General features: G+C 46.4%; 1 protein-coding gene across 1 annotated transcript in view; it reads right to left on the bottom strand.

Annotated features, from left to right (window-relative positions):
- Nucleotides 1–21,859, bottom strand: part of ATP10A (ATPase phospholipid transporting 10A (putative)) — a 142,458-nt gene that overhangs the window by 10,958 nt on the left and 109,641 nt on the right. Inside the window, exons 8-14 of the mRNA XM_040969940.1 lie at nt 19,759–19,976; nt 17,219–17,413; nt 13,497–14,079; nt 8,612–8,715; nt 8,397–8,523; nt 3,665–3,849; nt 1,462–1,792 (exon numbers count right to left, since the gene is read on the bottom strand). Of these exons, the coding sequence (XP_040825874.1) occupies nt 1,462–1,792; nt 3,665–3,849; nt 8,397–8,523; nt 8,612–8,715; nt 13,497–14,079; nt 17,219–17,413; nt 19,759–19,976 (1,743 nt within the window). The remainder of the gene's footprint in view (nt 1–1,461; nt 1,793–3,664; nt 3,850–8,396; nt 8,524–8,611; nt 8,716–13,496; nt 14,080–17,218; nt 17,414–19,758; nt 19,977–21,859) is intronic.

Genomic DNA, 21,859 nt, shown 5'->3' on the forward strand with positions numbered 1-21,859 from the left:
TACACCTTCTGAATTTTTTCCATGACAAAATGAATTGTGATCTGCATTGATGATTCCACATCACAGGAGTGGGTCATAGGATCAATGCAATGGAATAGAGGTTTAGATAGACCATCATTTTTCCATTGTCTTTTTAAAAATCTGCTTTGTTTCCTCTTTTCCTTCTAATTAGCTAAGGCTTAACTTCTATTTTACAAACACTAGACACCAGGGATGAAATGGCTGAGCTAGGCACTGAACATGTGGTTTATCATTCACATCTTAAGTCAGCCTTTTGAGGCAGAGCTTGTTCTCATGTCTTCACTGAGGATGCTAAAGTACAAGGGAGGAGGAAAGCTGGTGAGTGACACAAATCCAACCTGCAGTGTCTTAATTCTTGCCTCCAGCTCCCACTCAGAGAATCTTGGTGGAACTGCATGGGCCAAAGGGTTGTACATTGATATTTCCCTCATGTCTCTTGGACAGGCACCATGGACCCACCTATGCACTCTCCTTAGCAGATACCACAGCTCTCAGGGGGTGCAGGACCATGTCTCTATAATGTCCAAGCTGAGGTCAAGGCTCTTCCTTGCCCCCACATCCTCTCAACAGAAGGCTCTCACAGGATAGAGCAGGAATCTCTACCTCGACAAGGAGTGATGCCCATAGAGAACACTGTAATTTTAAGTGATTGATTGCTTAGTGAGGTCATTCTTTCAGAGCTCACCAAGATGTGGACCTACTGGTCAACCTGGGAACCACGCCTTTCCTGGCCCTCATCAGGAGATGGTGCTGCTGGGTTCCTAAACGTATGTGAAGACTTTGACCCAGAAGTGGGAGGTACTGCCTGCAAGGATGCAAGTGGTCCCATGGCATCATTGGAGAGGAGTCTAGAAAACTCTTCAGGCCACTAATATTCACAAGAACAAACCACCAGAAACACATAGATACAAAATTCTTAGGCAAATGTAAAGTTTCAGAACTATTCATCTCTTATGATAGATTCATTTAATTAAGTTCTTGCCTCAGAATAATCCATGAAGTTCAGTTGATGAGACGCAATGAGAATTCTTATCACTCCCATGTCTGAAATCCTTGAAAGGGATGGATGGGCTAATGCTGACCATGCAGCCCCTCCATGGTGGCCAGGACTTCCGGGATGGGCAGCTCTCTTGCATCTGCTTCCCAAGAAATAGGTTAAGTTCCAGCTTGCCTTTCTAAGCTTGCATGGTATTACTGATCATGTGACATGTACTTATGTCTACTGCTGCTGTTTTGTGGCTTACCAATGTGAGCTGTATAAATAGAACATGTTGGTTACTTTGTCTAGCTGGGTGTATTTTATAAATGGGAAAAGAAGAGGAAGACATTTCCCAATGGTGCTGCATGGAAAGATTTTAGAAATTCAGACCGGAAGGAAGCAGCTGAACGAGACTGCTTTAGCAGACAGGTTGCGTTGGTTTGTCCATTTTAACTACTTGCCTATGGCCAGGGTCATGGCCTTGAGCTTGCTTCTGACCAGCTTCACCACCATGCTCTTCTGCAGAGGGGTTGACCGACAGCAGAGGACTGAGCGGCACTGCTTGGCAAGGATGAGAAATTTGTCCTCCAGGCTTTTCTCAAGGGCATAGGCTAGACTCCTCCCATCAATCACGAGGCACGGACTGTGGGTGGTAGCAGAGGGTATGTTGGATGAGGAGAAAGGAGAGAACCCTACAGTCACGTTGCCTTCCGTCTTCTCTGGGGTGGAGCTGCAGACACCCCGGGACTGCATATACTGTAGGCACTGGTCCAGCAGGGCTGCACAAGCTTCCTGAAATGGACACCAGAGAACAGTGTGGTTTACTTTAAGTCCATACCAAAGACTTTGATCACTTCTTGCACATCCCTGGAGTGACAGCCTTTTGGGGCACTAGGCTACAGGATTTGACTGCCCAGAAGGCCACCCTCCAGAAACTTTAAAGGTTGATTGAAAAGGGTAACTTTCTACATAGAAGAGAACAAACTGCTTTGCATTTCTGGGACATTCTGCTTTATCTCCCACATTACAGTGCAGAGTCTGTAATGGCAAAGCTCCACTTGGGAAGGCATGCTGTATCATTGTTAGGTTGCTGCTGGGTTAGGCTGCAGGGGTTCCCCTGCCCTCTCCTTCCCATTCCCATCCTCCTGCCCTTGCATATTGCTCTGTTATTCTCTGAAGTTCTTATGTAACCCCTGTTGCTTATTGAGGTAATACCATAAGGATCACAGTAATTTTTTTTCACTATGATGGGATCCTAAAGAAATGCAACTTCCTGGGTTCTATCATAGAAGAAAGAGGAGACGTCAAAGCAGAAGCAGCAGAAGAAGGATAAGGGAGAAGAAGAAGGAGGAGGATGCGAAGAAAGAGGACGAGAAAGAAAAAAGGAAGAAGAGGACAAAAAGGAAGATGAGAAGCAAAAGAAAACGAGGAAGAGAGGACCAGGATAAGGAGAAGAGGATGAGGAACAGGACAAAGGAGAAAGGCATTTGGACCTGAGTTACAGAGAGCAGAAAGATTTATGAGAACTCTGCACTGGGCAGCAACCAGATATGGGAGCTCGAGACTCAGGTGGGCTGGCTGTTTCTGGGACATACCAGGGAACTCCCTGGCTCCTGGCCCTCTGCACCCAGGAAGCCCACAGGGTTGGCAAATGGTTCCCTGTGACACATCCTGGAAATCTGGCCTGTTCAACCAACACTGAGAATCTTCTGTATTCAGGAAATTCCTAGTAAGAGCTTTACTTAAATGTATATGTCAATTAGGCAGTGGATGTCTTTATTATGTTGATCTGAAAATCTATGAACATGGTATGTCTGTCAACTTGGAGGAGGTATTTTCCTTTACTCATTTCATCATTTTACAGTTTCATAACTATGTAAGTCATAAACACATTTTTGTTAGATATATACCAAATTACAGCATTTTGGAGGTGTTGTAAAGGCTTCTTGTTTGTTTTTTTACACATTTCACTTTCCAACTATTTATAACATAGAAAAATACGATTGATTTGTACAGGTCAGTTTTATTTATGTATGTTTGTCATGTTAGCTATTGTAAACTACCACGGTTAACTGCATGGCTTACGGCAGTTAGGGCAGGGGAGGAGCTGGTTTGCAGGAAAGGAAGGCTCCCTGCTCCACTGAAAAAGCCCACCATCCAGCTCGTGTGTGAGTCCTGGAAGAAACTAAGGCTTAGACGAGGGCAGAAAACTAAGCTTGAGAATTTAAGTAGATAAATGAGTGAGGATGAAAACTAACCCTCACTTTCATGCTGGGACATCCATGAGACAACCAAGATCCTGGAGAGATCAGCACTGAATGGGCTGCTGTTCTGGCTTCGCGTGTTAGGAACATACGACCTCAGGAAAAAAAAAGTCCCGATACTAGCAATATGCACTTTATGTCAGGAAAAAGCAGGTTGAGCTTCACATGGGTGTAGCCAAGAAGTGCATTCTTTGGACGGTGAGACATTTCAGCAAGTTCCACACCTTCCAGTACAATGATTAGAACAACTCAATCTCCAGAAACAAGCACAGGTGTAAACAGGGATACAGAGGCAAGGACCTGCCATTAAACGCCTCTCTGCAGAATATGACTTGGGAGTCATGTTGAACGTTGAGGCCACCACAGCTGGAGCACACCCCCTGCCCAAGCTTGCCTATACCTGTGACTCAGCATTTAGAGTGATGACCTCCTCGCCGTGATCTAGGAGTTTGCAGGCGTAGGCAACGTTGATGGCTGTTTCCTGCTTGTCTCCAGACAGAACCCAAATCTGCAGGCCTGCCTGACGCAATTTAGTGATGGTTTCAGGGACTCCCTCCTGCAGGCGATCTTCAATACCAGTAGCACCTGGTGAAATAAACACACAACAGTGTAAAGGAGCCCTCTTGTGTGGCCTCAGATCTTAACAGGGTTCAAATGCCACACAAGTTTTTCAGCCCTAGAGACTGGGATCTTTTGGAGGTTCAGCTGCCAGGTCTGGCTGCCACTCCAGGAGAGGAAGTCCCTTTTGGACGCATGCTTTGATGATTCATTGTTGCAGGTCACTAGCAGACATTTTGATTACTCCTCTCAATGTGACTCATCAACCCATGTGTAGGAACCATGGCGAGTCACTGGACACCATTATGTGTTCTTACAATAAAATGTCTCAAATTCTTTCTGACTCATACCTAGCTCCCTTTTACAGATAACTTTTACAAACAATTTGAAAACAAAACGTGAGCGAAGGTGGTAGGGATGGCTATGGTCCGAAGATTAAAAAAACAAAACAAACCAAAAAAACCCCTTAAAACCGATTCATTCCTATAAAGGTTCTGGTTAGTAAAATTTATAATGTTCACACTCAGCACAGTTTACCACTCATTATGGAGGCTAACAACACAAGACATGTTATTCTTGAAAGGGATGCTTTGCTGAAGATAGTTTTCCTAGAAACGTAAAGAATCCAAGAAGTGGGTTTTTGCTTGCTGGTCTCAGTTAGGGAAAATGTACTACAGGTTGAACATTCCTAATCAGAACCTCAAAAATCTGAAACATTTGAACACCAATATGATGCCACAGCAGAAAATTCTACACTTGACCTCATGTGATGGATCATGGTCACAACAAAGAAGCGCTAAAAACATCACATCAAATTACGCTTAGACTATGTTATAAGGGATAGATGTCATTGAATTTTGTTTAGACTGCATCTCATCCTCAGATATCTTAGTAGGTATAAACAAATATCTCCTGAATTTCCCCAGATCTGAAATCCAAGACACTTCTGGAACGCAAGAATTTTGGGTAAGGATTCTGAATATGCGTTCAGTGCAGACATATACTGAGAGGGACTGCCTCTGCTTTCTCACCTATTAATAACTTGCTCATGGGTTTCTGTTTCCCTGCTCTAAAGGAAGTTGTGAATACAGCTTTCCAAGCTCTAGCTTTGCATGTGCGTGGTGGTGGTGGTGGTGGTGGTATGTGTGTGTGTAGGGGTCCTTGCCAATTCTGCTTCCTAGGCTAAAGACCTGACTCTCAATGTGAAAGTACCAGGAGGTGGACAGCTGGAGGAGGGATTAGATTTAGAGTAAATGACAAGGATGGGGACCCCATTCTCCCATGATGAAAAGAGCCACAAATATATCTCTCTCTGCCACAGCAAAAAGTGGCCATCTGCAAACTAGAAAGTCTTCCACAGGCACTGGTTCTTGGCCTTAAACTTGAATTTCCAACCTCTGGTACTGTGAAAAGTATTTTGTTATAGGAGCACAGATGGCCTAAGCACCATTTCCACTTCTCCTACTATGGAAGAGACGGTAGGTATTTGGAGGGAGGAGATGGAACCAAGGTGTCAGGTGCATACATAATATCTACAGCCCAAGCTATACTCTACTCTGAAAATGAATTTCCACAAGACCTGGTGGGATATAGTATAGTGCTTAGGACTTGCTTAGAAGCGAAGCAAGAGGATGCTGCATGCTGGCTGCAATCATATCCTGACACCCAGGCATGGAGACAACATTTAACTTGGTCTTGGTCTGTTTCCCTCCTTCAGCTCTTTGGCTCCAGTAGAGATAGGTCCTTGGCTCATTGCAAATGTCATCACTTCTGTGATTTGCTCTTAAAGACTGGGCAAGGACAGAGGGATGATTTTGCTTGCTGCTATATGCTCACAGCATCATGTCCCTACTTTATGCTAACAATAAGAATAATCATAGTAATGACTAAGCTTGAAGGATTATTGACAATATATCAGGACACTGCTTTCACTCTGGTGTTTGATACATAATTCAGTCATTTACCACTTGTCACTCCATAACATGGCAATTTCCTGAATTAAAAGCCCAGTGTACCCTGCCTACTCAACCAGGGCCCTTCAGTTCAATGTCTACCAAGGGAGAAGGCATGGTAGGCCTCACAGGTAAATCTGAGTCTAGAAGCAGTCTGAGTCTTTTTTCAGGCAAGACTCAACGTCACAGTGTCTTGCACTTTCCAAGGTAGCTTGTTTGTAGCATGATTTATGTGACTTGGGGTGAATGCCAGCCCCTTTACAACATGACCTTTGGGAGGGCCTGGCAACGCTAACTATTGGAACATGGGGAGTTGCTAGCATTTGGAGCCAAGCTAGTGCCACCATGCATCACTGTGTGTCAGTGTTGGGCAGCTGTTAACAGAAGGAGAAAGTATGTCACCAACGGAGGAGTGATGGCATTTAGAAAAGCCCACACGAACACTGGGGAAAGAGAGCAGAATGTTGTCTTTCTTTCGAGTTCAGGTTCTTGGCCAGAACACGATGGAAAAGAAAATTTCCAAGACACAGTGAGAATGATGATTCTTTCTACAGAACATATTTATTTGTGGTTCTTGGATGTTATTTAACTTAAGCACCCAAAAGAAAGAAAAAAAAATTGAAAGGAGTATTTGGCTTTGGAATATGAAAAATATAAAGGGCTTGCTTTGCTTTCTTCAAGAATGAAACTGAGAGTTGGAACACAGGGCCCCTGATGTAGATCATCAGTAGGTCAGGAAGTAGGAGGTGGTAGGGAATTAACAGCCGGCTGTGGGAGGCAGGCTGATCTGTCACGTTTGCCCATTTCTGGGATGTAAATACTCCCACGTTGGCTGATTTCAATCTACCATCAAAAGGTTGCATGAAATTCTGAAAATTTATGCAAAATGACAACATTCTTCTTGAAAACTTATTAATGGGCTCTGACCAGTGGGCAAGAGCAGGCTTCAGCGCCCTGCCCACTGTGGACAATCCAGGGGTTCCTCATTAAGTGACGGATTGCAGAAGCACTGTCCTGTGCCTCTGCAGGGAAGAAACTGACTCCTGAGTGGCAGTGGGGCACAACGGAACCACAATTCTAAATGCCATCAATAACCAGGCCAGTTACTGATGGCCACCAAGAGAAAGAACTGGAACAAGGGATATGTATACAATGCTCATTTGAGTCACTCACATTGTTGCCCAAGCCAGTGAGAAATTTGTGTGAGAAAGACTTAGGAAGATGATCTGACATCTAGTTCAAGGTTAGCCTGGACTATATTATGGCTATTCAGAAACTTAGGGTATGTTAATAGAGACAAGTGCAGTCTATAGAGATCAGCCAGGCTGTCACACGTGTATATGCAATAACCTCAGACTTGCTACCATACTGCCACTTGCACGCTGCGGCCTGTGCCTGCACTATGCACGGCACTTCACCCTCTGCCCTGTGTCACTCTCCTAGGACCTTGGCCCCTCTGAATAATTACACCCAGGTAATAGATAAGGTAAACCGGATGTGGCAAAGGCTGAACTATTTGTCAAGCTTGCATCATCAACAAGAAGCAGAATTAAGACTAGTCAACCAGCCGGGGTCCTGGACTCTGAGCAGGGGCAGTGCACTAGGCATGGCTCAATGACTTGTGGCCATCTTCCTACAATTGAGGTCTCATCACATGAAGCAGGGAAGCAATCTTGTCTGCATTGCTCTAGAAAGTGGGACTAACACTCCCTGGCAAAAGGGATGCCAGAGGAGGACGTCAGTCCACTTGAGAAGTTAGAGCTATTCAGGAGGTAAAAAGAAGTATAAAAGAGGTTCCAATTCCATACACAATTCTTCTATTACACACATTTTCCATAAACAATTTAAAATCCTGCATATCTACCATACCATATGCTAGTGAGTTAACCATGAACTCTAGTTTAGATTAGATATCCATACAAATATGAGAATTTCCCAAATTCTCTGCCCAGGGTCTGACACCATGCGAATGCTAGCTTTTTCTGTGTCAAATGAAGATATGCACTATCTGACCCCGCAGAAAGGCCATGCACGGACAACGCTGCCCTAACTGGCTTCTCATAAGGACACCCAGAGCTCACATCCAGAGACTCAGCTCATTTGTTAAATAGTGTAATGAATACAGAATTAAATCAATATTTAAAATCTCAAATGAAATATTGAAATAATCATAAAATACTTATATTATTATGAATAGTAATCAGCATAGATTAAATATAAATATGACCAAAATAGGACATATGAACACATCCTACTACAACTGAGTCAGTCGTCTTTTCATTCCAAGCGCACCTGTGAAATATTCACAAGAACCAGCTCTGAAATATTCACAAGCCATCTCTGTGTGTCAACCATTTTCTTTTGTTTCCCAGAGGGGAGAAATCTTTTCCACCATCACTTGTCACAGGGCTTTCTCCTTATCTCTACTTTTAGTGAAAAACTTGAGTTGGTGGGGTGTAGCAATGGACCCCATAGAAGCAGGCCATAGGGAGAACGTTCCATCCAGGCCCATCCAGGCTTGTGGATGAGCGGCCCCTGATGACAGCTGCACATCTGTCTCACCAGAACCATCTGCCAACTTATCACTGAGGCATATAACAGGCCAGTCACAAGGGGTCTTACCTAGCAGGTGCAGATTTGTCTCCAGACGCAAGGCAGACTGGAAGAGGAGTTCATCACGATTTTCCAGGGAGGATTCTGCTTCTAAGTGGCCTTGCAACCAGCAAGCGTATTCTTCTTGGCTGAGAACCTATGAGACACACACTGTTGAGTGCTGGGTTGGGTGTTGCACGTTTGGAGTGGTGCAGGGCGGAGAAGTCTCTAGCAAGAATTCTCACCCTTTTGGCAATGCACAATGTGCGCAGGCCTTCCACCGCATACAGGTTGAGGTAATTTTGCGTTTTGCTTCGGATCTTCTTTTGATGCCTTCCTCTGGCATCATCTAGGTTGGAGTGTAAACAGAAATGTGGATGAGAACATACAGCTGTGTCCAGCATGTGGTTTCCAATAGTCCCTGGATTTACCATATGTCACTTTCACAGCTTGCAAATAGTTTATGCATTTTTAGGTAGAATTAAAAAAAAAAAAAAAACAGCCGTGATGAGTGCCTCATGGAAATGGCTAATTTGGCTGTCTCTCCTGTCCCTTGGTGAAACAAGAAGCAGCAGACATGTCACCCAAAGTGATCTGGCCTCCTCTCATCCAGTCCATTAAACAGTGGTGCTCATTCATCCCAGCTATGAAAATGACACTTATGCAGTTCTTCCCCAACACAGCCTCACTCATACTGTTGCCAGATCAAATCTGGCATGTAAATACGGTGTAGGACATACTTTGGCTAACTACGTTTCCTGCTGTCTCTGAAGTTCAAATTTGGCTGGTCATTGTTTGGATTGCTCATCTGGCAACAGCACACACCAGGCCTGAAGCCCCTGTCCCAGGGACACACTCTTTGATCTCCAGACTGCATTCTCTGGATGGCAGCCAGTTCATGAAATGGGAAATGTTACTGTCTCTTGTATGTCTAAAGCACAGATACATGTGTTCAGTAACCAACAGAAGCACAGCAGATCTTTGGTATGAAAATGTCAAGGGAAGATAATGAGAAACACTATCCTGAAAAGCCTCCTGAAGGGGGTGCTAATGAGAACCGAAGAGTTTACAATGTCCTGAGAAAATGATGCTCAGGATCATCCTCGCTTTCTTATTCTCAGAAGCTGAGAGTATTCTGATTGACTTGGAGCAAAGAGGCAAAGATGAGCCTACCTGCGCTCTCAAATTAAAAGTGTCCAATAAAAACACTTCCGTTGCAAAGAAGAGGAGAGGGCAGGGAGCGCCAGGCAGAAGGAGTATGGAGCAATGCTGAGATTAGCCATACTGGTCAGCACAGAAATCAGACAGTGAAAGAAGCCAGGCAGCTCTTTCCAGGACTGTGGGTGCAAAGCATAAGGAACCCTTCACACAGGTAACTACTGCTCAGGTGAACACCAGGGTGTGCCTACGTGCAGCCACCTGCACAGGGTCTGTAGGCAGACAGAACCCAGCTTTGCCTGTGTGAGCAAATGACGACTCCGTCCCCTCCTCCAGACACACAAACACATCCCAGTGAGACCCTGTTCCTCACTGTCAAGTGACTTTGCCCTTTCCCGTCCCTGCTAAACCCTGGGATGCACAGTGCCTGAGACAAACCCAGGCTGTGATGGGCACGACTGGTTCTGCATGAATGTTGAGCTCAATCTACAGTCTAGTTGAAAGGGGTGAGAGAGCAGAAAGAGTCAAGCTCCATGGAGAAAACTACCACGGAGACACCAGAGGAGCCGAGGGCTGTGGTGAACCTGTGTCCTCTTCACTGGATGGGGCACAGCTAAAGGCATAATACAAACACAGCATTTGAAGTGCTATTCAGGAAATCTCAGCCAACCTCTACCTACCCCATGTCTGGATATTATCAACAAACAGGCCTTCTGTGTTTTCTACCTATGGGGAGAGGAGAAGAATTTCTGTCTGCTGCTCAAGGTTTTGGATAGCAGAGCCACATCACATATAGGGGTGACATCAGGGCTTCCTAACACCCTTCATGCTTGTTGGGACTGGTGGCTGAAGACTTCGTTAGAAGGACCTTGAAGATTCATGTGGGACTTGAACAGGTGAGTGACACAGGGCCCTGTTACAGTCTGTAAAGATGATTCACACATCCACTGGCCCAAGACACAGCAGCGCTAACACAAGGTACATTGGCGTTCCCATCAGGAGGCTGCTGGTGATGCTCAGAACCCACCAGCAAGACAGTGCTGGATGTTCATGATACTAAATATATGATTGCAATTTGCTCCTAGTGGTGTTTCCATTTCTTTTACACCTTACAAATGAGGCTGCCAACAAGGAGTCCAGTCTTGCTAAGATGGGAAACCTAAAAAATGTGATCCTGTGGCTTGTTCATGTACCTATTCACTCATACCAAGAACGTCTATACTCATTCCCTGAACAGCAGTAGCCTAGAAGGTCCATGTTGGGCAGCGGGCTGCTGTGAAGCTTCTTTCCTGGCCTAGGAAAAAGACAGAGCAGGCTGAAGGTTGACACCTTACAAAAATGTAGCTCCAGGAACCATGGGAAAGGTAACCTAGGGGAGGGGTAAAATGGGGAAAGGATCGGTGTTGTGTTGATGTCTACATATGGGCTTGGATGAGGTGCTCTGTGGGGGCAGCAGATAGGCACAGAAAGCATGAGTGACTTGTCCAGGGTCATCCAGCCATTAAGGGCAGACCTGGGATTTGAGCAGAAGACTGTGAATCTTGGGATCATGGAGAACCAATTTTCTACCTGATATGACATAGCATCCTGACAGGATATGTAAGACACAGCCATGTCTTGCTAATACAAGACATCTTCCAACACTATCAGTTTAGCCAGTTCCTACCTCTGTTGATGAAAGCATTGTGAACACTGTGAAGAGAGACACTGATAATAAACCCCTGGTCTGACGCGCATGTGCCTTCCTCACCTTGTCACCTGCACACAGGCAGGGCAGCCTGGCCAAATGTCTTCTTCCCAGGCACAGTTAACCAGGTGTGAGAAATCCATGTTTCCCCACACTCTTTCCTGTGCATTAATGTAAGAAAAAGGGACAATTCATGTACAAGGCCAGGCTGTCTCGGGTAGGAAACTCCGAGCCAGCCCCAAGGCCTTCCCACAGCCCTGTCTGGTGGAACCAGTAGAGTCTCCGAACTTCCTGAATCCTGATCTGACCAGTATCTGTGTCTAATTTTCCCCTACTCAGCTCTCACTGTGCACACTGCTTTGAGAATTCCCTGAGGGAAGTTCCCAGGGACAAATGGATGGCAACACCGGTCGCTTACGTTCAAATGTCAATGTCATATTTTTGACCATGTAAGAACTATGGTGATGTTACTGCTTGGCTCTTCTGAGATCAAGGGACTTGAGGTTCTGCTCTTTGAAATCTGCATATCCTCCCTGATCCTCGACAATGGAGGATATGTAGAAACATAGGAAGCAGGTGCATAGCAGGGCCAGGATGAGGCTACAGGCTGGGTGGAGAGACCGGCAAGGCTCCCCAACTCTGACCCTGGGGTTGATTGTGAATCCAAGAGGGAGGAGGGTGTCAGGTGTCTGGAAAGCGGATCCAGATGCCTTCCCGCCTTGCAGATACTCCCTGAGAGAGGCCTCAGCACACTCAGGAGCCTGGGGAGGCTATATTGGCACTGTTCCCTCTGCCACAGCTGCTCCTGCCAGCTCACGTTGAACTTGATTATGCCCTGTATAGCTTGGCATATTATGGAAAAACAGGAAAGGACAGTGAACAATCCTATGCTAAATATATTCGGTGTAAAGATACCTGTTTTTCTAGGCTAGCTTTATTGTTTTGGAAGGAAATGCCAGAAGGTCTTGTTTGTGAATTGACAGCATGGGAGTGAGTGATACTTTAGTGCTCAGTTTATAAATTTGGGATTTTTACTAATGTCAAAAAATAAACAACCAACAAAGCACTGGTGTGGCAATGGCCGTGCTCCCTGCAGTCTCCCTTTGGGACTGGATGGGCCTCTCCTATAGTCTCCTTACACATGACTACTAGTCCATGCCTTGGGTCTTAGACATGACTCTTACATGTGTTAAAAGTCTGGAATGAAGGTGCATCCCACTGTCTTTACTACAAGGTCATGGAATAGCACAGAGGTGACTTTTTCCAGCAGAATAAAATTTGCTCTGATAATTGCCTTACAGATTTCTTTTGTGCAGATATAAATAAGATTCAACTGTCAGAATGAAAAGGCTTCTTGGAATGCAAAATCAGTCCTTGAGTTGAATTCTGGGCTGAGGTTGGGTCAGAATTAGTGCAACTGACCACGGTACGGGTGGAATGGCAATGACCTGTTCCCCAGGTGGCTGTTACCAAGAGAGGTCATTGAAGCTATTTTCAGAGGAATGTAGCTTGACTGCCTTTGGAGGTCAGAGCTCTGGGGATGTGAATGTCTTCCCTGCCTCTGTCCCAGAGCTGCAGAAGGATTTCCCAGAGCTCAGCATTTCAGAGCCAGTGGTACCCTATTTGTCCATTACACTGCAAGCTGAAGTCTGTGTCCTGTGCCTAGCTGCCCGCAGTGGCCTCACCTCCGCCTGGCTCCTACCCCCAGAGGTCTCGCACACCCCTCTGTCCTCTAAGTTTGGATAGAGTAGAGATCAGGTTTTCAAGTGTGGCCCCTAAATACTCCTTTCCTAAGTCTAGAGAGATTTCTAGCTGAAATGATTTGCAAGCTTTTTCCTTGCTAGCTGAAGTTTCACCTTGCATGTCAGGTTTTGAAACTCCTTGATTTCAACCCCAAAGCTGCATGCAATAGTGTGGTCCAGAGCCAGGACAGAGGATAACGAAGCTCGGCCATAGCCCCCACACTTTCTGGAGCCCCCAATGTGGCCAGAAGCAGCTCCACAGGCTGATAACTGCACCCCAGGAAGGAAGGAGACTTCCAGAACTTCTAAAGTTCCCAAACCTTTAGCTTTTAGACATGCCTGAAACAATTGTTAACCCTTTAGTTCTTGAGGGTTAGTGGTGAGTTTCAGTTGATGGTCCCTGAATGCCTTCTGGTACAAACCTTTCACATGAGCAATAAAAAGAAGGAAAATCACTCTCTCCTGGAGAAAAGACTTGGGGTGGAAAGTGATTGGAGCTTCTTCCCCACGGGTGGGGTGTGGCTTCCTGGGGCGGGGGAATACCTGAGGAACAGGGCAGCAGGAGGTCCATGACCACCGAATCAGCCCCCTTAGTGTAGACATTGATCTCATCGGTGAGCGGGTGGCGGATTACCACCGACATCCTCTTTCGGATGGAGTCAAAGCCCAGTGTGTGTAAAAGCTCAAAGGTGAGCCTGCCCAGGTGAGGCAGCTCCACAGACACCTGGTCATGCAGCCGGTCCACAAGCGCACAGTTGTAGGCCCTGGCCGCATACACCAGGGCTGCCTCGTCAGGGCTCTCAGCCTCGTAACGCAGTTCCCGCTCCTGCTCCGACTCCAACTTTTGAGCCTGATGTGAGGTTTGCTGTTGAGCCCAGCCATCTGCCTGTGTGCTGATGCCGTTGCTGGCAATGGTTGGTTCAGGCTGGTCCAGCTTCTCATCCAGACGGAGAATTGTGCTGTCATTGGCCAGGTTGGGCAGGAAGTTGGAACCTGACTTGTGATTGGACTTGGTGGAGAGGTTCCCGATGCTGCTGCAGCCTGAGGTTAGGCGGCTGGGTGTGAATCTCCGCAGGAAGTCTTCTATCGTCTTCACAGGGGACTTCACCTCAAATCTCACCCTCACCTGCAAGAGAGATGGACTCAGAATGGGCGAAGAAATCATGGCTCAGAGTCCCACAGGATGCTCCAGACACATGGAGAGATGATGGTTGCCACTTCCCTAGTGGCAGATCAGCACACAGATATGCCAGTTTTCCCAATTTGGGGCATGTACTAAAAACTGCAACCAGAGTCAGAATTTCCTCCTTGAGATCCATTGTTGGAGCTCACCTATTTCCCTTAAACAAAGGTTATTCAATCACATTTTTCTTTTTTTTTAAAGTTGATTTTTATTTTTAAGACAGAGAAAGAAGAGAAAAAGAGAGACAAAGAATTATACCTAACAGGTTACTCCTCAAATGCCTACATTAGCATATACGCAATAGCTATGTTAGGCTGAAATCAGGAACTAGGAACCCAGAGGAAGGACTTGGTTCCAGGCATTGCAGGCTGGACAAGCCTAAGTCAACTGTTGCCAACAATGGCTTCAACACCCAGGAGGATGGCTGGGTCCCAGAGCAAACCTCAGAGCGGGAGCAGGAACCATGTGGCCTTGGGGGCTCCAAGTGGAGACTTAACCCCCGTGCCACACTGCCCCGCACTGCAATACTACACTTTTGAGACAGGATCACTAGGTGATTTATGCAAAAGAATGTGCAGATTACGGCACCCACACCCCTTGAAGCTGACCCTCATCACAGTGTCTCCTTGCTTGACACACAATTGGATATTTTTTCCCAATTAGAAGGATGGTTATGTGGTAAATATTTGACCTAACTGTGAAGCCTCCCACAGCACTGGGCTGGAGTTAAGTTCTGGGTTTGGCTTTCCGCTTCACTCTTCTTCCTGCTTCCTGCACATGCTCATCCCAGGACAAATCAACTCATTTCTCAAACCCTGAAATATAGCCCGATGGAGCTCCTGGCTCCCAGGCTCAGCCTGGCCCAGCTCAGGTCAGTGCAGACACTCGGAGATTAAATCAGAGAATGGAACATTTGTCTCTGCATTTCAGATGAGTAAATAAACGGACCCATAAACAAACCAAAAATTTTGCAAACTACTTAATATAAGTTCAGTCTATGCATTCTTTTTGCATTGTATCCATAAATAGCACATATACAAATCCTATTCCCAAGCCCTAAAGACTCTTTCTTGGCAAATGAAATAGATACTCAGGATCCAAATCACCAAAAATTAATAATCACAATAAGTTAGAAATAAAGACAAAGTGAAGTTTATGCATAAGATTGTTAAAAGTTTCAAAAACTCAATGATGGATCCATGGAACTATATTTACACAAAAAGGAAATGCTGAGCAGCCTAATTGAGTTTTAGTCATCCTTACTGCTGTAACTTTGTGTCAAAAGCTGAGACAGACTAATAGTCTTCTAAGAACTCAAGGCTTCCATTAAGCAAGCACATAGGACCAGCTTATGACAAAGGTGCTTCTCTGGCCCTACAACGGTTTTAAATGTACTACCTTTCTAGACAGGAGGTGTGGGTAGATACATTACAATTCCTGCTGGCTCCAAATGCCCTCAGAGGTGGCACTCAACAATAAACAGGGATACAAGTGCATCCAGAGGCATTTCACTTGCAGTCCGAGGGTGGAAAACTAGGTTTTCTGTTCTCTACATGGAACTCCTAGCATGGAAAACCTTGAGTGCACACCTCAGTAATGTTGGTGTCTCTTTCATTCTTTCATTCATTTCAACACTACTAAGCATTTGTCAGGCAGGGACCAATCTACAAAATGAGCACTGTCCCAAGGATGCACATTAGAAAGTTGTCATGCAAGGTGGTGGAAGAGCCCAGAGGCCAGATGCAGGATGATAGAGAAGCACTCCGATACAGTGGGAAGTAGCTAGCGCTGGTCCAGTACTGGTAGATCAAACTAGTGGTCTCTGGGTGGCCTGTCCTGTGTCCCTGAAATGTGCCACCAGTGGTCTCTGGGTGGCCTGTCCTGTGTCCCTGGGATGTGCCAAGTCCACTGCAGCCTCAATAAATCAGAGTCAGAGGGGTGAGTGCAGAGACATGCTTTTGCAGTGCATACCACTTGGTTCACCTCACATCACAGCTTCAGCAGTGCGAGAAGAGGAAGATCTACAACACCTATTCAGGACTAGAAGGCCTTTGTGGCCTTTAAAGATTATTCATTCATTTATTTGACAGAGAGAGAGAGTCTGGCTGAAGCTAGGAGTCAAAAACATAATGTGTGGCTGAAACCACATGACTTGAGCCATCTCTGCTGGCTCTCAGGGTCTGGGCTCAGAGGTCAGAGCCAGGCACTGAGATACAGGCCACTGCACTGCCATCTCTACTCCTATGCTAATGCCAACCAATCTTTATTTCTATCTAAAACTGCCCGGGGCAATGTGTACATTCATGCACTCTTCCATACTACCTGATTCGGACTTGAATTGCAGAGGGTTCCTTCACATACAATCCTTTCATCTCTTTGGAGAGAATTGTAATTTGCTAAGTTGTTATCTCTCTAAGGAACATACAATGGAGCTGTAACTGCTTATCCTTGACAGACAATGCTCCATGATGCTATGAACTTCACATGTAGTTGCTATGTGCCTTGATTCTGAGCCCTCTCTGTGAGCCTTCCCCATGGCCTCTCAGCCTGGAAGTGGGTCCCTGAGGCACAGGGGAGAAGAGATGTTTGTGTGTCTAAAACTGTGGAGTTAGAACCAAGTTCAAGCATCCCATCCCACAGTCTGGGCCCAGCCTGTCTTGGCCTCCCCTGTGTGCATTGGAGACCTGAATCTCTGGCTTGGTCATCATGGCAGACTCCCTGCCCAAACCCAGAAACAGAGGAAACAGCAGAGCCAGCACAGGTTGTCTGAGCTCGCTTGTCCACTAAAGGCTGGTGCTCGGCCTAGCTGCTCTATAACCTTCTTGCTCCTAGATAAGAGGCGGGTCCTGCTTATTTGTCCTTTTAACTTGACCCTAATCTTGGTGCCCATTCAGTGCAGAATCATCGTGTTGCGTTGTCTTATATGAAGGAAGCACCCTGCCGCATTTCTCTTTAACCCGAGAGATGCTGTCCAGGAGGTCCATGTAGGAAAGGAGAGCATGGGCCCTCAGGAAGATTGACACCAGAGGGTTGTGGAGGACATGAAGGGTATTGTGGGCTCTAGAGCTACCACAGAACTTGCCTTTTGTCGTGGCTGATCTGGGGACGTGACAACTACTGTGTTGCAGATGGTCAAGGCAATGAAGAAGTCAAAAACATCGGACAGCTCTGGGGAGAGATGGGCAAGAGGATTCTCCTGGTGTCTGGAGATGGCCAGGAACTTGTCACACTCGCTCACTTTCTCAAACAGCTTTGGGTCCGGCGTAATGTCTTTCTCCTGGGAAAGAAACAAGAAAGCAGTGAAAATGACTAGTAACCTGTTCTGCATTCTGGGGCTTGACTAATTAAAACACGTGAATTTTATTATAAGCCATAATAAGAACCTCATATATACAGGCACTTCACAAGCTTCAGGGGAAAATGGGATTGAGAGGTGACTTTGCTTTGAAATCTATGCATAGCTTTTTTTTCCCCGCAAAGCACATTTCCATAAAGTTTTTGAAATATTCTTGTAAACACATATGCTATTGTATAATTACACATTGTGCATATTTTTTTAAATGATCATTTAAAGGGCTGGTGCCATGACTCAACAGGCTAATCCCTCACTTTCAAACACCAGCATCCCATATGGGCGCTGGTTCATGTCCTGGATATTCCACTTCTAGTTTCCTGTGTGTGCTCTGAAAAGGCAATGGAAGATGGTCCAAGTTCTTGGGTTCCTGCACCCATGTGGGAGACTCAGAGGAGGCTTCTTGTTCCTGGCTTAGGTTCGGTTTTGCTCTAGTCCTTGTGGTCATTTGGTGAGTGAAATAGCAGATGGAAAATTTTCCTCTCTGTCTCTCCTCACTGCAAATCTGCCTTTCTAAAGAAAGAAATAAATCTTAAAAAAAAAAAATACATAATCACTTAGGGGCTGGGGTTGTGGCATAAGGCGTTAAGCTGCTGTCTGCAATGACTCCACTTCTGCTGTATCTTACTGATAATGGGACTGAAAAGGCAGGGGAGGACAACAATTCCTTGGGCCGCTGTACCCATGGAGGAGACCTGGACGAAGCTCCTGAGAGATCTTAGCTCCTGGCTTTGGCCTGGCCTAGTGCTGGCTGCTGAGGCCATCTGGGGAGGGAACCAGGAGATAAAGGATCTGTATCTCACCCTTTCTCTGCTACTCGGTTTTTCAAAAAAAAAAAAAAAATAGAGGAATGCAGGTATTCTGCACTGGTTTACTTCCCAAATGTCCCCAAAGGTTGTAGGGCCAACCTCAAGCCAGGGGCCAGGGACTTAATCTGCCTCCAGTTGCCTACAGGGACCCTTTTGGAGTTGACTCTCAGGATTTGGAATTCAGGCATTCCTGTGTCTTAACTGCTATGCCAGCTGCCAGTCCTGAAAACACATTCTATTAACTTGCAAATGAACATGCCATATTTATTTGGTCATCCTTTTAACACTGAATATATATTTTTAAAGATTTATTTTTACTGGAAAGGCAGATATACAGTAAGGAGGAGAGAGCAAGATCTTCCGTCTGATGGTTCAGTCCCTGAATGACTGCAATGGCTGGAGCTGAGCCACTCTGAAGCCAGGAGCCAGGAGCTCTTCCAGGTCTCCCACACAGGTGCAGGGTCCCAAGGATTTGGGCATCCTCCACTGCTTTCCAGGCCACAAGCAGGAAGCTGGATGGGAAGCAGGGCCACCAGGATTAGAACCTGTGCCCATATGGGATCCCAGCGCATGCAAAGCGAGGACTTTAACTACTATGCTATCGTGCCTGGTCCAATACTGAATATTTAAATATCTTTCACTGTCTTCCTGATTAAATAACACACTGGCAGAGTTCTGCATATGGCAATCTTTGAATCACTAATTATGAGGTCAGAAAGCTTGAGTGTCAGGAAAACCTGTTGTAGCACACCCTTCCTCCCGCCAAGTGTGATGGTCCCTCTTCCTAGGTGCCTGGATAAACTCAGGTATGCTGTCATTCCTGACCATTCCTGCTTCAATGGCAGCCTCTAAATGGGCTTTCAGGAGGACATAACAGAACGAGGCCACCACACAGTGAGCAAAATGGAGCTCCCCCTCTGGATTTTAAATGTGTCTGAAGTGAGAGGCCCTTTTAGAGGCTGCTCTTCACTTGTGGAAAATTCCCTGCTTATGACAGTAGCCCATGGATTTGGGGCAGCTGACAAGGCAAGGAGGAAAGTAGTTTTATTGGATTGCGGCTCAAAGAATTAATCTCTTTTTAGAGTGCTGGCTTTGCTTTATTCACAGCTGCCATCAGGTTCTGATGTGATGGTTTATTCATTTCACCTAGCAGGGTGGGCCTCCTCTCAGTCTTTCTTGGGTGGTCACTTGGCATCCACCCAGCCAAGCAGACTATGGCAAAGAGGCCATGCTTGTGTCTTGGAAAAGTTACAGCAATGAGGAGAAGGTGTTGGCCAGAAAAACTTCCACTGCCTCAGGCAAGCCAAGCCACCCAGCAATAGCTGAAGTGGATGATTAAACACACTAGTTAAGTGTCTATTTCAGAGGAAAGTGACAGTGGCATGGAAGGCGGCCACAGCACAGCATGAAGGCAAGTCAGGTGGTCCTCCGAGGCCTTGGGGCAGGCACCCACACACTCACCATGGGGCTGCTGAAGGCTGTGTGCTTGGACAGAATGCTGACCCTCTTGGCCTCAGCCCGACTGCCAGTGCGCCGGTGGGACTTGGTGCTCTGGCTCCTGTTTATGACCCGGATGCTCTGGTGGCTTCCAATGCTTCCACGCTGAGACGTTGCGGTCCCTCTGGGCATTATTTCCTCCTCTTCTGAGTCAGCTTCCTGGTATTTGGCCAGGCGCTGGGCTGTGGAGAGAGGACACAAGTGAGGGGCCAGAGGGGGAAAGATTGGGCAGCCTCAGCCCATTCAAGGTGTTTTAGGTTTCCTCAGGCTTCTAGCAGTCCTTTTCCTCTCTCAGCTACCACCCACTCCCAAATGGCAAATTTCCCATGACCAAGGGAAGGATATCATTTTCAAAACAATCTTCACCCTCAGTTAACAGGAGGGGACTGATTATTTCCAACCCTATATCACAGATGAGAAGACTAGATATCTGAGAACTGAAGGGGCTTGCTTGCTAAAACCACACAACACAGGGAGGGGCAGGTGGAATGAAGATGGTACCCAAGGACCTAAAGGATGCTAGATTCTGGGTCCTATATGCTATGGCACAGTGGCCACCAAGGCATCATTTCCAAGTCATGGATGGACAGGGACTAGTTTAGGGACAGTCCTCTTCTGATTGAGTGTAGGTGTGCAGAGACTTGTGCATGGCTGACCCAAATAACAGGGCTCAAGGATCTGCCTATCATTCATGGGGTCAATGACTACCTGTCTCACTAGGGTCTTTTGGGCATATGAGACACTGTGCGTCGATCAGAAATGTATGGGGCATCAGGCCAGGATGACTTTGCCCCTCCAGTGCTGCCTCTCTTTCGGATGACATAAACGATGGGAAGCTTTTACTCCAGTTCCTCAGAGGATGACACAGGTGGGAACCACATTCCTCCCGAGACTTCTGCTGCTGGGTCTGAACCATCCAGTCAGCCGGGGAAGCTCTTGCAGCTGAGCAGTTTCCTTGGTCATGTTCTGGACAATTTGTTTCATCATGGGTGTGCAACAAGGCTACACATGAGGCTTACTCAAAGCAGGCATTGCATTGGGTCCTTAAGTACAGGTGCCGAGATAGGCAGAGCTACAAGAATCTCTTGCTCCAAATTGTCTGCTGAGAGGTGTCCAGAGAATGGAATGTGATAGCCGTGGTCAACAGTGTGAACCAGGTCTTTGTATGAAGCATGTCATAACACTTCTTTTTTTAGAAATGAGAAAAAGCAAAAGGAGGAGGGGGAGCCACCTGGCACCTGCCACCTGGCCCAATACTTGTGAATGCCAGGATTCCAATTCAGGCAATACCTAACCCAGGAACAAACTCCCCTTCAAAATCTCACCAGCTCTAGAGTGACATAAATCCCAGACTGGTTACAGCTAGATGGCAGGCAGACAAAAGCTGGGATAAGCAATGATGTCCGCTTCCTAGGCTTGTACATCAGGAGCTTGGTGGAGGCTCCAGAAGGGCTGACCTCCCCATCTCACTGTCCTGCAATAGTGGTCACCAGATGCTGGAGTTCAGGGCAGCATGTCCACTCCGGGCCTCTTCCTTCCCCCAATGCTGAAGGGCCAGGCCTGGAACCAGGGCTGCTGTGTTGGTCTGAAGTACTTTCCGACTAGAAGTCTCCTCAACGATGCCTTTGACTCCCTCAGAGGAAAAGAGGCACAGGAGAGGTGAGCTCTGCCTTGGGCATGCCTGGTCTGCCAGCTGCAGGTTACAGGTTCAGAGAAGGCTACACCCTTGAGCTCCTTGCATGCTCAGGCATGGGGGGTGGGCTCTGTGCTCAGAGTTGAACCTGTTAGAATTCATTTGCTGTGAGATCTTGAGAGGTCAGATTATGGAATTAATTGGCTGCGGGCACTCTGCGCTTTGGATGTCTGACCATTGCTGATCTGGGCACTTTGAAACAAGCTGCTGAGTAGCACAGTTGCTTCCTCCTCCCCCAGAATGCTCTCCTCAATCTCTGTCAAGGCCGTGGAGTTTTACAGTTTTAAATCTCTGGTTTTACAGTGAGTATTTAACAACGACTGAAAGTTTTCTGGACTCTTAGTTGGGATACTTCTCTATGAAGTTCAAGGT

This window comes from Ochotona curzoniae, unplaced genomic scaffold (assembly GCF_017591425.1).
Source record: "Ochotona curzoniae isolate NIBS_2020 unplaced genomic scaffold, NIBS_Ocur_1.0 scaffold_4701, whole genome shotgun sequence".
In the NCBI taxonomy this organism is placed as follows: Eukaryota; Metazoa; Chordata; class Mammalia; order Lagomorpha; family Ochotonidae; genus Ochotona; species Ochotona curzoniae.